Source organism: Quercus suber, unplaced genomic scaffold (assembly GCF_002906115.3).
Source record: "Quercus suber isolate HL8 unplaced genomic scaffold, Cork oak 2.0 scaffold_45, whole genome shotgun sequence".
NCBI lineage: Eukaryota > Viridiplantae > Streptophyta > Magnoliopsida > Fagales > Fagaceae > Quercus > Quercus suber.
The window spans coordinates 54,496-68,305 of record NW_027069510.1 but is presented as its reverse complement, the minus strand read 5'-3'; the positions used below and the strand labels follow the sequence as shown (position 1 = coordinate 68,305).

Below are 13,810 nucleotides of genomic sequence, written 5' to 3'. Positions count from 1 at the left end.
GTGTAATTATGTGGTTCTCTTTCCTTTCATATGCTAATAGTAGTCACGCTAATTAAAGTCATGGTGTGAGATTCACTATTCATGTGAAATGAGGGAATACTACATAATTAATAATTTTTTAGGAGAGTGCAACTACAAAAGTAAATGTGACAATAAATGAAATATTGAATTATTTTTATAATTTTGTGTTTAAAAATTGACACATCAATTTGATAAATTTATTATAGGAAATTTGTAAAAGAGAATTTGTTAATATGTGGAAGCTTTTTTAGTTTTAAAGCAAAAGACACTTTTGAAAGTCAGTAACAGCAACAAACTAAAACCGCTGGGAGTGAGTTGAGAGTGTCCGAACCCGCAGGAGGACCCGTGGCAGTCCAGTTTGTTCATTACTATATAACAATTAGCAACTACCAAGAAGAATTTCCCGCCGAAAAGAGTGGCTGTCTCTCTCAGACAATGCCTACTTGGCTTCTTCTTCTTCTTCTTCCTTTTCTCAAGGCGGTTGAAGAGAGAGAGAGAGAGAGAGAGAGAGAGAGAGAGAGCTATTACCAATTAAGGTTGTGGGTTATGCTTGTTGTTTATGGTGTAATAAAACAACAAGATGGGAAAAAAGAAAAAGGATATCATACAGTTGGAGAGGGAATCAGTGATTCCAATCCAGAAGCCAAAGATTATAAGCTCCTTGGCCAACCTCTTAGGTATTTACTACAAATCTTTAACACTACATTCATAACTACATACTTACCATTCGAGTTCCTACATACATTTGTATACATATATTCGCATGCATGGGATTGTTCTTCACCATCTTTAAAGGGTGTTGTGATCTTTTTTGTGGGTGGCTGGAATTAATTGCTTTTTCTTTTCTTTTCCGAATCATCTGATAAATGGGTATTGTCTGTTTTACCATTTAGAAAATTTGAGAATAGTTATTGTACACAATCAGCTTTATATAATCTGGCTAGATAGGTTTATTAGTTAAGGTAGTGCAAGGTAAAAGCAATACAAGTGCAAGGTACAACAGGCATTGGGCTCAACTGACCTAGACATTTTAACTTTTTTTTTTTTTTGATGCCTGAACTCCCTTTTTAGTTTCCAAGGATGAATATTTTTTTGGTTTTCTTAGCTGCAAAATTGATTCTTAAATGTTTTTAAAACGTGGGATATAAGATTGTTTTGACAATATAGAACTAAGGTAGATGCTATTTACTTAAACTTGATTATGCCTTTGTATAGGAAACCACTAAATGATTCCAAGAGCAACAAGGTTCAATTATATCTTCTCTTATGCCATGCCAAGTTGCAAATTTTTTTTTTTCAATATTAATTTATGATATCCTATTTATTGTATAACTGAAATTGAGTTCTATATGTTGTGCAGAACAAACTTCTGACCGAGTTGATTTTTTAAAACTTTGCCAGAGAATTGAATACACAATTCGAGCTTGGTATCTTCTACAGTTTGAGGATATGATGGTATTGTCATTTTTTCAAGGCCTCATTGATCAAAATTTTTATCTATTTTCAGAACTCTTAATCAGATTAGTTATATTGCAGCAATTATACACCTTATTTGACCCAATCCATGGGGCCCAGAGATTGGAGCAACAGAACCTAACTCCTAAAGAGGTTGATGAATTTGAAATCAAATTCCTGATGCACTTATTTCAGGTAATGTGGCTGCTGCAACTTCTTGTGAAATTCTTAAGGTGTCTTCTTATTTGCTCTTTGTTTGAAACTATTGTTTATAATTTGAAAAAAGATTAGGTCGTCTATGTACCAGTAATGAACCAAATCGGGCATCATAAAAAATTACAATAATCTATTGTTTGGAGTTTCAATCTGAGTCCACTTGGCTTTCATCTAAACTTTCCAACATTTCCCTTCTATACAGGTGATGGCTAAGAGCAATTTCAGGATAACAACAGATGATGAGATTGAGGTTGCTCTTTCTGCACAATATCGCCTAAATCTGCCTATTGTAGTCAATGAATCTATGGTGCGAAACACTTTAACATGTCTATATAGCCGCCCATTACATTATTTCAACATTTGGAAACATCATGCACAGTATAGTCAAGCATCTGTAAAAATGTTTATTTGGGAACTGTCACGTTTCTTTGCATTTCTGATTTCATTTTCTATTATGGCTGAATATAGCTTGATAAAAGGCTTTTGACAATGTATTTTACGAAGCATCCTCATGACAACCTTCCATACTTTGCTGATAAGGTATTGCTTTCAATCCAGTTTAAGATGTTGCAACTTGATTTATGTGCCTTTTGGGTGACTATTTTTGTGGGAATTGATCTTTGTCACCACCCCCCAGCCCCCCTAAAAAAATGAAAATCTGTATGGAAATTAATAATTCATTGGATTTTATTTTGTTTGAGAGGTGGTGGGAGAGTTTGTGTTGGCTTAAGTTGGTGAGCCAATATAACTCAGAAAACCTGATTATCTCAAAATCACTTAAATATTGCAAAATGATCTTAGTTTGATGAACTAATAAACCAACCTTAAACTCCTCCAGACCATAATCTACTATTTTTCTGCACTTCTAAGACAATAACCACCTTTCGAAATAAAGTAACTCTATGAATTTCCTCAAAGAAATGATTTTGAGGTCATCATTAAATTTTTTGTATGATATCAAACTACATTAAAAGTTGTGATGTGTCAAATACTCAAATGACATCTTTACAAGATAAAAGCTTATTGCCAGACGAAAGTCATGCAATCAAGTTTGGCATGTTGGTGACTAGAATCTTATTAATGTGTACACGAGGTCTCTCCTCTTTTTTTCAAGAAAACTTTTACTTAAATATATAATAAAAAAGGACTATATAGTTCTTTGTTGAATGCAAGTTTTTTTTATAAGTAATTGCAAATGCACTATGGTTGGCCCCCAGATAATTGGAGGCACAATAGTTGTAATGAATGTAGTAATGGAATACCATTCTCCTTTTTTACCTTATATACTTGTTTGAAGTCAAGGGTGCTCTCTCTCTCTCTCTCTCATAGAACTGATGTGATCCATCTTTTTCCTTCTAGTACATAATCTTCAGACGTGGCATTGGGATTGATCATACAACTGGTTACTTTTTCAAATCCAAAGTAAATACGATTATTGTGCGTGTGTGGAGATGTTTTCTGAAAGTGACTGGGTATGTACTTATATTGATGTGTCTGAAAGTGACTGCTTCTATTGGATTGCAATACAATAACCTAAATATTCTGCAATATTGCTTATTTCAGACATTTAGCTATACTGGAATGTTATTATTAATATTCAATTGTTTGTGTTATTGAGCTATTACATCGACCTAGGGATATTAGTGATCAATATTTGTTCTTGAAATCTGAACTTACCTGATTTGAGAGTTGTATTTAGTATGTGAATCTGCTTTCACTATATAAGTCTGAGCTCTCTTTTTTTTTTTGCATTTAGTATGTGAACTGTTTTCAATATAAATCTGAGCTCTCATCCTTCTGTATTTATTTTGTGAATTGCTATAATTAGTCTGTTTCTTTTTTGTGGCAGGTTGAAAAGAGTTTTGTTCAGAAAGTCAAGGCCACAGTTTAAAAATGATAAAAAAGAATCTATTGAAATTAGCACTGAAGCAGACCAAGATGACTTATATGTTGAACGGATCCGTGTTGAAAATATGAAACTCAGGTTCAAATGGCAACTTGATAATTCAGATTTAGTTATTTATGGTCTGATTTTGGCTGAAGTGTTAAAAGATTGGGGTAGGTCTTAGGTTTAAAACTTACCAACCAGGAAAGAAAAAAGTGATAAAGAAATGCCAACATGGAAAATTTCCAATTGAAAGAATTGGCTTACTTATAATTAGTTTACACTTGTGTTCAAATTATATGTGGTTATACATCAATTTTGCTGAGATTTTTTCAAAGGCTAAACTGCAATTTTTTCATGGAAGATTGCAGAAATTTAAATCCTTCCATTGGTGCTTATATAGATATATAGTCTAGCCCGGCAATGATTTCAGCAATCTGGTTTATCAACCTAAAAATGGACATATGTGTTGTTGGAGTTACTTAACTAGGATTTCTTATAATTTATGATGTCTTTCTTCTGTCTGTCCCAGTATTTTTTCAAAGCTGCTGAGCAAGATTACAATTCAAGAACCCACATTTGATAGAATTATTGTTGTCTACAGGTATTGGCTTTTTTTATGTAATTTTTCTTGAGTTAGTGGTTTTAGATGGCTGTATGGAAGCATATATTTATCTCACTCAAATCAAGTTGATTTTCCTTATTGAACAAAAGAGCAATAAACTTGTGGTTGTCAAAAAAATTGTCAAAAGCATATTTATGGTTGTCTCTTATTTTGAGAATTTTGAATTTTCACTTTGTTCCAAATGAAGGCACTTTGAGAAGGATTTGTTGCGTAACAGAGATACTTTTATAGATGATTCAGTCATGAGGGCTGGAATTCATTCTTATTTCCTTCAAACTTACCGGCTCTTTGTCTATGATATGCAATTCTAATTTTTTAAATATCATGAAAAATAAATCACCATTTTCTAATGGAAATGTAAATCTGTAGGCGGGCAAATACCAAAAAGGAAAATAAACGGGGTATATATGTGAAGCATTTCAAGAACATTCCAATGGCTGATTTGGAAATTGTACTTGTGAGTTTTTAGTTTTATTCTCTTCTCTCGCTCTCTCTCTGTCCCCCTGCCCTTCTGTCTCTCTAACCAGATGTGGGAAGTTTATCCTTTAACAGCCAGAAAAGAGAAATCCAAGTTTAACTCCGATGGACTGGGTCAAATTCCTTGTTTCTGCAGTAATAGGACTGGTCAGTTATTGCATATCCATGAAATTTAATGTACTTCATGGTTGTTATTTTTTGGTTCTTCTTGCTAACATGCATAATCTTTTTTATCAGGTTACTGTTATTAGTTCACTTAGCATGCCCAAAGCAGATATCCGGGTCATATTTGCTATCCTCTCAGCAGTGATCGGTTACTGTGTCAAAACATATTTCTCGTAAAGTATCTTCCTCTTCCTATGTGTTTAAATGTGTGCATGTCAGTGATTGTGTTTCTGGATCTGGATGCTATGGATATATGGCATAGATTATGGGTGTTGATCACATCTGACATCGAATGGGACTGCTCAGAAAATAAACTAAGCTGGACCTTTTCCATATGTTAGATGTGTACAACTAGATCAGAGTAACTTGCTGAGGAGGATTTCTCCTTGGTTGGACATTACTCTAAATCATGTTTGGGACAGGGATTCTGCTACATATTTTCTAGTTTTTCTGTTATATGCCTGGCTATAATTGATATATACCTCTACTTGTATACTCTAGTTTGCTCTTGTTAAAATAATCTTTCTACAACTTCCTACTTATTTAACAGGCTAATTTTTAATATTACAAGCAGGTTTCAGCGAAACTTAGTTACATATCAGAGCCTAATCACACAGTCTGTGTATGACAAACAACTAGATAGTGGAAGGGGAACTCTTCTTCACTTGTGCGATGAGGTGATTCAACAGGAAGTAAGTAGGATGCTAGAATTTTTTTGCCAGTCAATATACAAAAAATATATCTTATAATTTGTATATAATATCACTAAATTAAGGAAACCAATTTTTCCAAAAACACAAGTTATTATGAAACAGTCCTGGCAATGTATATCAAGCTAACACCAAGCCCAAGCACATGCATATGGAAGAAAAGAAATGGGGAATTAAGATAAAAATGGCAAAGCCAAGACTTGAGAGTCAATTGCTCTACACCATGTTAGTAAACCTATTGTTCACAGCAAATTTTGATTACAGGCCTATTTTATTTTATTTTTGTTCAATTTACAGTGAATTTTAGGCAACAGGGTTATAATTTCCTTATGTTAAGGATCAAAATATAGAATCATTACTAATTTGTGGGAACGATCATATTCTGCACTTGGGAAACATGCTCCACATATTTGATATTTTAGCTGCGTTTCAAATTTAAGTTATAGTGATAAATAAATTCCAAAAGCATTTTTCGTGATATTTTTTCTCGAAGCCACCAAGTCTATTACTTGTTTCTCAAACTTGATGAAGAACAACCTCCAAATGCTTACACTAGCTCATTTGTATGTCCAGGTCAAAGAGGTAATCCTTTCATTCTTTATGCTGATGAAGTGGGGAAAAGCTACTAGACAGGTAAGCATAGCTTTGATGCTGATTTCTTTTCTTCTTCTCTCTTTTTTTTTTTTTTTTTTTTTCAATTCATGATTCGTAGAGGAAATGTAGGTTCTTTAAGGCATTTCTGACTTGTAACTTTGTGGAAATCTTAAGTAGGATCTTGATGTGTGGTGTGAGGAACTTATTAAGAAAGAATTTAATGAAAGCTGTAATTTTGATGTTGATGATGCTGTTCAAAAGTTAGAGAAATTAGGAATCGTTGCTCAGGTGAGATTTTCTTTCCTTTCTTATTTTTCTTTTACTTTTTTTTTTTTAATTTAATTTTCTATCAAATTGACAATTTCAGTGCAATGTTACCATCAGTATGTTGAGTCTGTCTTCTACATGCAATAAATATTCACTGATTTAATAAATTTCTCAAAGATCTCGTATATTTGGACCTTTGATTTTTATTTAAAGTGATTTTATAAGCAATGGAAATAAGGAGGGACTAATCCATTTTTCTTTTGCTCATATCAGTAAGAAGTTATTATCATACAGAGTAGGCAGATTTATTCTGGCATTCATGTGAATGATCCCATTTACATGAACAGTTGATTGTTGTTGTGTGTGTGAAAATTGTACTTTTCTCAATGGAAGTGTATACTTTATAGTCTATTCCTCCTTTCATTGTGTGCCTATATGAGGGTTAAACTGATTTTAGTTAAGTGGCCGTCACGCAATTTTGGTCCTGCCAAAACAAGATTGTAGGAGGGAACGTCTAGCGGCAGTTCTAACATATTTACATTAAGGCCTCTTCACAGCAGTTTTAACATATCTATTTAAGGCCTTTTCTCAACAACCAACTTGGGCACTAGCGCTTAACAGCGCAGGACTTTCAACGTCATACTAGACAATGACCCCTTAAACTATTACTCATTATTAAATTAAAATCTACACAAGCAATAATGGTGTCCCTACCAGAGGATTTAATTCTCTCCACTCTATTCTTTGTAATGCATATTTCCCTCTCTGCTTTTTCGTTGTGTTTGTGTTGTGGGCTTAGTGCCTCTTCTAACTTGGAGAGTAATTGATCTTAGGATTCTAAGGGAAGCTATGTATGCGTAGATTTGAAGCATGCTAATGAGATCATCGGCACCACCACGGAGGAGGTTGTTCTTACTGCTAAACAGTGACAGCATTCTTTGATGCTGTCTGGAAGGCTTCTTTCTTTTTCCTCTTCTGCTTCAGCGTAGAGTCTGATGGTCTAGAGGTGATATTCTGCTTTCAAGCACCCAATACTGACAAAGAATGTATAAATTTTTTGGTACTCTTCTTTTTTGCTTGGTGAGATTGAATCTAAGACATTGCCTAACCCATCCAACCTACCACCAACTGCCAAGCCAGTGCCCCAGGGACTGGAAGTTCAATTTTCATGAGTCTATATGTACAAAGTTTCATTGTTCATTTGAAATGTAACATATTTTGTAGCCCATCAGTCTAAAGTTTCCAGATTTTTGATTCTATTAGCAATGCTAAAATCTATTTGTTTGAAAAGATGATATTTGGCTGAGTTTCATTCTTCATTTATTAAAGAAATGTAATACCTTAATTGGCTTCAGATTGGATAATATTGCTGGCCCCAAATCTCTTTATAATGGTTGCCACATTATAGATTTGATCAGATAACCAAGAAAAGAGAAACAAAACTATCACTTGTTGTGCATATGATGTGGATAATCTAATTAAGTAAACCAAAGCCATGCACATTGATCTTAACTCAGCCATTTTAAAGCTGACTTGGGGTAAGAAATTGCATAGAGTGATATTTCATCAGGTAAAGTAATTACAAAGAGATTTTCTATATACAATGAGTATTTATATGTTGACAGTTTCAAATTGTTGAATCCTGTGAATAGGTCCATTGCAATGAAATAAATAGGCCCACTGCAATGGTTATAATGAGTCCCAACGACTGATTTGTACACCACAAATTTCAGGTGAAGATTTCATAAGCTCTACCGCTGCAATAACCTGCAATTGATTTCGTAGAAAAGGGGTAAAAAGTTTTAATAACGAAGCTTAAGAAAATCAACATAGTATAAACTCAGATTAAAGACTAAAAAGAAAGTTCTTCATGGAAACCATTTACAACCTTAATCGTGGGCAAGATGGATTATGAAGACATGAGTCCTGGCAGCCACAATTCCACTGGAATCTTACCTATACACAATCCCAGAAAATTTACAAAGTCACATCTCATTGCCCTGTCAATATATCCCAATTTTAACATAAGAAGTGAACATTGTGCAAGCACACACACCAACAGATTGTATATAATGAAACATGAACAAGATTACATGTGCATTTATTATACTGATTTGAAGTGAGAAAATAAGCAGAATACTTAAAGGTATTCGATGTCATTATTCACGTGAAATTTGTTATATAAAAATTTTCAAGTTTATCTTCATGTATATAATGTGTATGTATGCATGCGTGTGTGCGTGCACAAATATTGCATTATGACATAAGCATTTTCTAAAATGAGCTTCTAGACGAGGTTGATCACCTCAGTGAAAGGAATATCCTGTAGACATGAGCAACTTCACCTTCCCATCACAATCCAGTGCTAGTTAATGTGTGTCGTTTTTAATTTTTCAACTGTCTCAATTTATCAAGAACCTGCTTCATTGATGGCCGAGCAGAAAGTGCCTCTGCTGTGCAAGTTGATGCAATCCTCAAGAGTCCTAACAGGTTATCCTTAGGCCCTGTTTCCCATAATTCAGGAGAGAAAAGCTCAGAAGAACGACTTTCATTGGTCAACAACTTGGCCCATGCCACAATATTGAACCCATTCCCATACTCAGAAAATGATGGGTCAAGTGACTTTTTCCCTGAGATCAGTTCCAACAGAACAACACCAAAGCTATAAACATCTGATTTGTCAGAAACCCTGCATGTGGTTGCATATTCTGGTGCTACATACCCAAAGGTGCCTGCAACATCTGTAGTGGCATGGGTCTCAGATACTTCGAGGAGCCTAGCCAACCCAAAGTCCGACAGATAGGCATTAAGCTCCTCATCAAGCAGGATGTTGCTAGGTTTTATGTCCCGATGAACTATTCGAGGAACACAGGAGTAGTGAAGGAAAGCAAGAGCCTGTGCTATGTGAATTGCGATCTTGTAGACAACTGGCCACTGTACATTATTGGCTGACCTGTTGTGTATGAAGGATTCAAGGTTTCCACCAGAAAGATAATTGTAAATTAGGAACATTTCAGCCTCTCCCCCATAATATCCAATAAGAGTTACAAGGTGCTTGTGTCGAACTCTTCCTAATGTTCTTATCTCTGCATCAAATTGTTGAATGCCTTGAAACCTACCTATAGAGAGCCTCTTCACAGCTACAAGGAAACCTGGGACCAATTCTGCCTTGTAAGTTGACCCAAAGCCACCTGCACCTATAAGATTCTGCATGCTGAAATTCCCAGTAGCTCTAACCACATTATCATAATTCAGTTCAACTGGAGAATCTGCAAAGGTCACTACTACTTTCCTTCTCAAGCTAGCGAGTCTACCAAGCTTTCTCCTCCCAAAAATAATGACAAGAACTGTTACTAGGAGTATACATAGTACAACAGAAGTAGAGGTGACAGCAGCAATTATGGAAGTCTTCAATTTTCTTTGTTTGGGCGAATTTTGAACTTCAGGTGAAACCGGAAGCCCAGTGGGTGGGGCAGAGTATAAATCTGGGCAAGAATTCAGATATCTATTCCCTCGGAAGTAATCACAATCACTCAGGAGCTGAAGATGTGGGATATGACCAGAAAGGTTGTTGAAAGAAACATCCAGTTTGGTAAGATTAGTTAGTGTTGAGAAAGACGAAGGTATGTCCCCATAAAGCCCATTGTGATCGAGCAACACGATTTCAAGACTTGAGGCATTTGTCAAACTTGCAGGGATAGTTCCTCTTAGAGCATTTTGAGATAAGTCCAAAACCAAAAGAGAAGTCAATTTACCTAATTGAAAAGGGATTCCTCCTGTTAACTTGTTTCCTCCTAGAAACATCCATCTCAGATTTTTCAGATTCCCCAATTGATAAGGAAGAGGTCCAGACAGTTTATTTCCACTTAAGTCAATACGTTGAAGCATCATAGAGCCACCAATACCAGGGCTAATTGATCCACCGATCTGATTCTGTGCTGCTTCAAATTCTTTCAGCTGTAGACAGTCAAGAAGTAGTGCTTGATGAAGTTCACCAGATAGTTGGTTTGCACTCAAGTTAACCAAAAAGCTATCCAGATCATTACAGTTTGAAACTATTTGGCCAGGAAGTTTCCCATTGAACTTGTTATCATTCAGTAACAATCTGTATGTGAACTTTAAATTAGTTGTGAACAACCCTTCGCCTAGAGAGAACAAAGGTAGTGAACCAGTGAGGCTATTCCAACTAAAATCATGAATGATTTCATTATTCTCTCCCAACCCCAGTCCATAAAAGGTATTCTTCTGAGAACCCCAAACAGGAATGTTAAAGTAGGCATTTTGAATATCTTCCTTATCTAGGTTATTAGGATATTGCCCATAAGAGATCATCATGGAAGCATCACAACTGCCATTCTCAAACCTTGGAAGAAAACCAGATATGTTGTTCCGGCTGACATTGAAGTAGACCATACACGGAACCCGCATTTGAGTAGGGAGGTATCCCAGCAAAGTGTTTGAACTCAAATCCAAGAAACTGAGATTCTTACACAACCCCAGACTTTCAGGTACCACACCAGTGATATAATTCTGCCCCAAATTGAGGACTCTCAGCGAGCACAAATCACTCCAATTACCAGGTAACCGGCCACCAAGATTCGCTCTAGGCGCCCACAAAACCTGTAAGCTGGGAAGCAACAAGACCTCAGAAGGAACACCCCCAAAAAAGGCATTGAATTCAACTCTATAACTATCCAACAAGCTATCCTCATTGTAACCAGGCCCAGAGTCAACCTTAGTCAACACAAGAACAGACAACTTCCTGCAATTGCCAAGCTCTTGTGGGATCTTACCAGTTAGGCTATTTCTAGAAACATCCAGAACCCGGAGCTCAGAAATCTGGCCAATCGCGGCCGGGATCCGGCCTTCAAAAATGTTCCAATCAAGCAAAAGGGTCCTCAAATTCCAACAATTTCCAATCTCAGGTGGAATAGAATCAGTCAGAAAGTTGTGAGAAAGCCTCAAATGATTCAACAACTCACATTTACTCAAACTATCTACAATAATTTTAATTCTACCAGAGAGCTGATTATGGGACAAATCAACAACTCGTAAATTTCTCAAACCAATCAGTCTATTGGGTATGGGACCCGAAAGTGAATTATGGGACAAATTTACCAAGCTAAGATAGTAAAGACGGGTTATCTGGGTCGGAATATTTCCTGAAAAGTTGTTACCTTGAAGCTCAAGAACCTCCAAATACCGAAGCTTTCCGATGCTGCTACCTGGGATTTCACCAAAGAACATGTTGTTGGGAATGGACAAAGTTCTGAGCTGGGTGAGGTTTGCAATGGAAGCTGAGAGTGTTCCAGAGAGAGCAGAGTCTTTGGCCAAAGTGTTAGTGAGGTTTAAGGAGATGACTCTGTCGCTGTGGCAAGTGATGCCATACCAGTGGCAGTGGTTGGTGGATGGGGTCCATGTGGAGAGGAGGTTAGAAGGGTCAAGAGTGATGGAGTTTTTGAAGCTCAGGAGGGACAATGCGTCACTGGGAAAGAGGATTGAAGAAGTGATGAGAGGTGGGTTGGTGAAGGAAGAGAAAAAAAAGATTAGAAGCCATGGAAGAGGCATTGTAATTATTGTTGTCAAGTAAGAAAGAAAGAAAGAAAGAAAGTAGTGTTGCAGCAAATGTCAGCAAGTGCTTCTTTGTTGTGAGTGAAAGAGCAAAGTGAAAAGCTGTAAAGCTTTGTTTGAAAGAAAGAAAGAGATTATAGTAAGATTTGTTTCTGGTTTGTTTGGTGTTGCTGTGTTTGCTAGTGTGTTGAGTAAGGTTTTGTAAGAGTAGAAAGAGTTTGTGTCCAGAGATAAAGAGGAGAGAAAGAAGTAAAAGTTGGGATAAGCACTTTTTAGCAGAGGCTAATGTGCAACAAGACAAAGAATAGCCGGCGAAAGGACCGGGAAGTTGTACAGAATGGTGTTTGTCTCACATGCATGACCCCCTTTTTTTTTTTTTTTTTTTTTTTTTTTTTGCCTTTTAATATTTCAAATTCAAACTTAGAGTAATGCTACTAGAGACTAGAAAGTATAAAAGTTAGATTGCATTCACATTGGTTTATGTTACATTTTCTCTCGAACCTATTTTTATAATTTAATTAATTATTTTTCAAAACGCTTCTAAATTTTATTTTTGAATATTCAATTTTTTTTTAAACATTCAATATTTTTTTTCCCTATAGTTTTCCTCTGCCTTATTTGCAAACAAATAGAACCTCAATCTAAATCTATGCCCAAATCAAGCCCACATATCAACTCACAACACAAATTAAACCCAGGATCAATTAAGGGAAATAATACTTTACCACTCTAAATTATACTTCATATTTCACTTTGCACATTTGACGTTAAGTTTGCTACATAACTTGGATGAAAATTCAAAATTTAAGATGCAAAATGTAATCAAGATTATAGTTTAGAGTAGTAAAATATAATTTCTCATTTGTTTTAAGAGACGACAATTAGGTTTTTTTTCATGTGGTACCATATTTTTCCATCTAAGTTAATAGTAAATTTGATGTCAGCGTGCAAAGACTAACAAGAATCATAATTTAAGGTGTAAAACATGCATTTGAAAAGTTTAGAGTGAAAAGTGTAATTGGAAGTATAGTTTAAGTTAATAAAGTGTAATTTTCGCAAAACACCATGTTGCCAATAAAGAAACTCACAAATACTACCTAAAATATGAATGACTTAAATATTGCCTTAAAACTAGAGCCACTATCTCCATCGTTGTTGAAATTATCATATCAACCATCGATTGTCAGTGAGGTTTTGATCTTTTGTTTTTCCCATCATGTCCTTCAAAGCTTCAAGATGAGAAAGAGAGAGAGAGAATAAATAAATAAAATATTAATGTAGAGAGGCTACAATGTTCTCTATTTTTTTAGAAGTATTGTAGCAAAATTTTATTTTGCTTAATGGGTGCATAAGCCAATGTGAGCTCTTTTTTTTTTTTTTTTTTTTTAAGGGTTTATTATACGTATATTTGGGCTCATCTAACCTAGTGTGAATGTTCTCAAGTAGTTTATTACATTCATGGACTAGTAATTGAAAGGATTAACCATAACCCCCCTCTCCCCCAAACAATGATAATATTAATTTAGGCATGAATAAGCTGATAGGTGCATAAATCTATGTGATTTTTTTTTTAGGGTTTATTATAGGTTTATTTGGGTTCGTCTAACTTGGTGTGAATGCTCTCAAGTGGTTTATTACATTCATGAGCCGATGATTGAAGGGATTTACCACAAAACCCCCTTCCCCAAAAAAGTGATAATATTAATTTAGGGATTCTCCTACTCACTCTTTTACTTCTTCTTTTTTGTTTTTTGTAAACTATTATGAGCTTGCTCATATAGTTACATTTTTTTTTTCTAGGTTGCTCATTTAGTTACATGTCTA

General features: G+C 35.4%; 2 protein-coding genes across 5 annotated transcripts; one reads left to right on the top strand and one right to left on the bottom strand.

Moving 5' to 3' along the window:
- The first annotated feature begins 322 nt into the window (after nucleotides 1-322).
- On the top strand, nucleotides 323-7,894 carry LOC112021051 (uncharacterized). 3 transcript variants are annotated; one of them, XM_024053620.2, is made up of 15 exons: nucleotides 323-698; nucleotides 1,382-1,476; nucleotides 1,558-1,671; nucleotides 1,895-1,999; nucleotides 2,161-2,232; nucleotides 3,052-3,164; nucleotides 3,542-3,676; nucleotides 4,110-4,181; nucleotides 4,572-4,659; nucleotides 4,755-4,826; nucleotides 4,917-5,017; nucleotides 5,419-5,536; nucleotides 6,128-6,187; nucleotides 6,326-6,436; nucleotides 7,249-7,890. In XM_024053620.2, the coding sequence occupies exons 1-15, from the start codon at nucleotides 602-604 to the stop codon at nucleotides 7,342-7,344; spliced, it is 1,449 nt and encodes a 482-aa protein (XP_023909388.2). In that variant the 5' UTR covers nucleotides 323-601; the 3' UTR covers nucleotides 7,345-7,890. The 3 variants fall into 3 exon arrangements, with proteins under 3 accessions (XP_023909388.2, XP_065627581.1, XP_065627582.1); XM_065771509.1 differs by lacking the exon at nucleotides 6,326-6,436 and having other exon boundaries at nucleotides 7,249-7,894; XM_065771510.1 differs by lacking the exon at nucleotides 7,249-7,890 and having other exon boundaries at nucleotides 6,323-6,408.
- Nucleotides 7,895-7,917: 23 nt separating this feature from the next.
- Nucleotides 7,918-12,331, bottom strand: LOC112020931 (LRR receptor-like serine/threonine-protein kinase RPK2). Of its 2 annotated transcripts, none has more exons than XM_024053510.2 (3): nucleotides 8,721-12,331; nucleotides 8,304-8,415; nucleotides 7,918-8,182 (listed from the first exon to the last, which is right to left on the bottom strand). In XM_024053510.2, the coding sequence occupies exon 1, from the start codon at nucleotides 11,981-11,983 to the stop codon at nucleotides 8,801-8,803; it is 3,183 nt and encodes a 1,060-aa protein (XP_023909278.2). In that variant the 5' UTR covers nucleotides 11,984-12,331; the 3' UTR covers nucleotides 7,918-8,182; nucleotides 8,304-8,415; nucleotides 8,721-8,800. The 2 variants fall into 2 exon arrangements, with proteins under 2 accessions (XP_023909278.2, XP_023909272.2); XM_024053504.2 differs by having other exon boundaries at nucleotides 8,304-8,371.
- Nucleotides 12,332-13,810: the final 1,479 nt, after the last annotated feature.

Bases quoted from the DNA above. Each gene is read 5' to 3' on its own strand.
- LOC112021051 (XM_024053620.2), top strand. From the start codon at position 602: ATGGGAAAAAAGAAAAAGGATATCATACAGTTGGAGAGGGAATCAGTG. The intron at 3,677-4,109 runs GTTCAAATGGCA...TGTCTGTCCCAG, and splicing joins GTTGAAAATATGAAACTCAG to TATTTTTTCAAAGCTGCTGA. The intron at 5,018-5,418 runs GTAAAGTATCTT...TATTACAAGCAG, and splicing joins TGTGTCAAAACATATTTCTC to GTTTCAGCGAAACTTAGTTA.
- LOC112020931 (XM_024053510.2), bottom strand. From the start codon at position 11,983: ATGCCTCTTCCATGGCTTCTAATCTTTTTTTTCTCTTCCTTCACCAAC.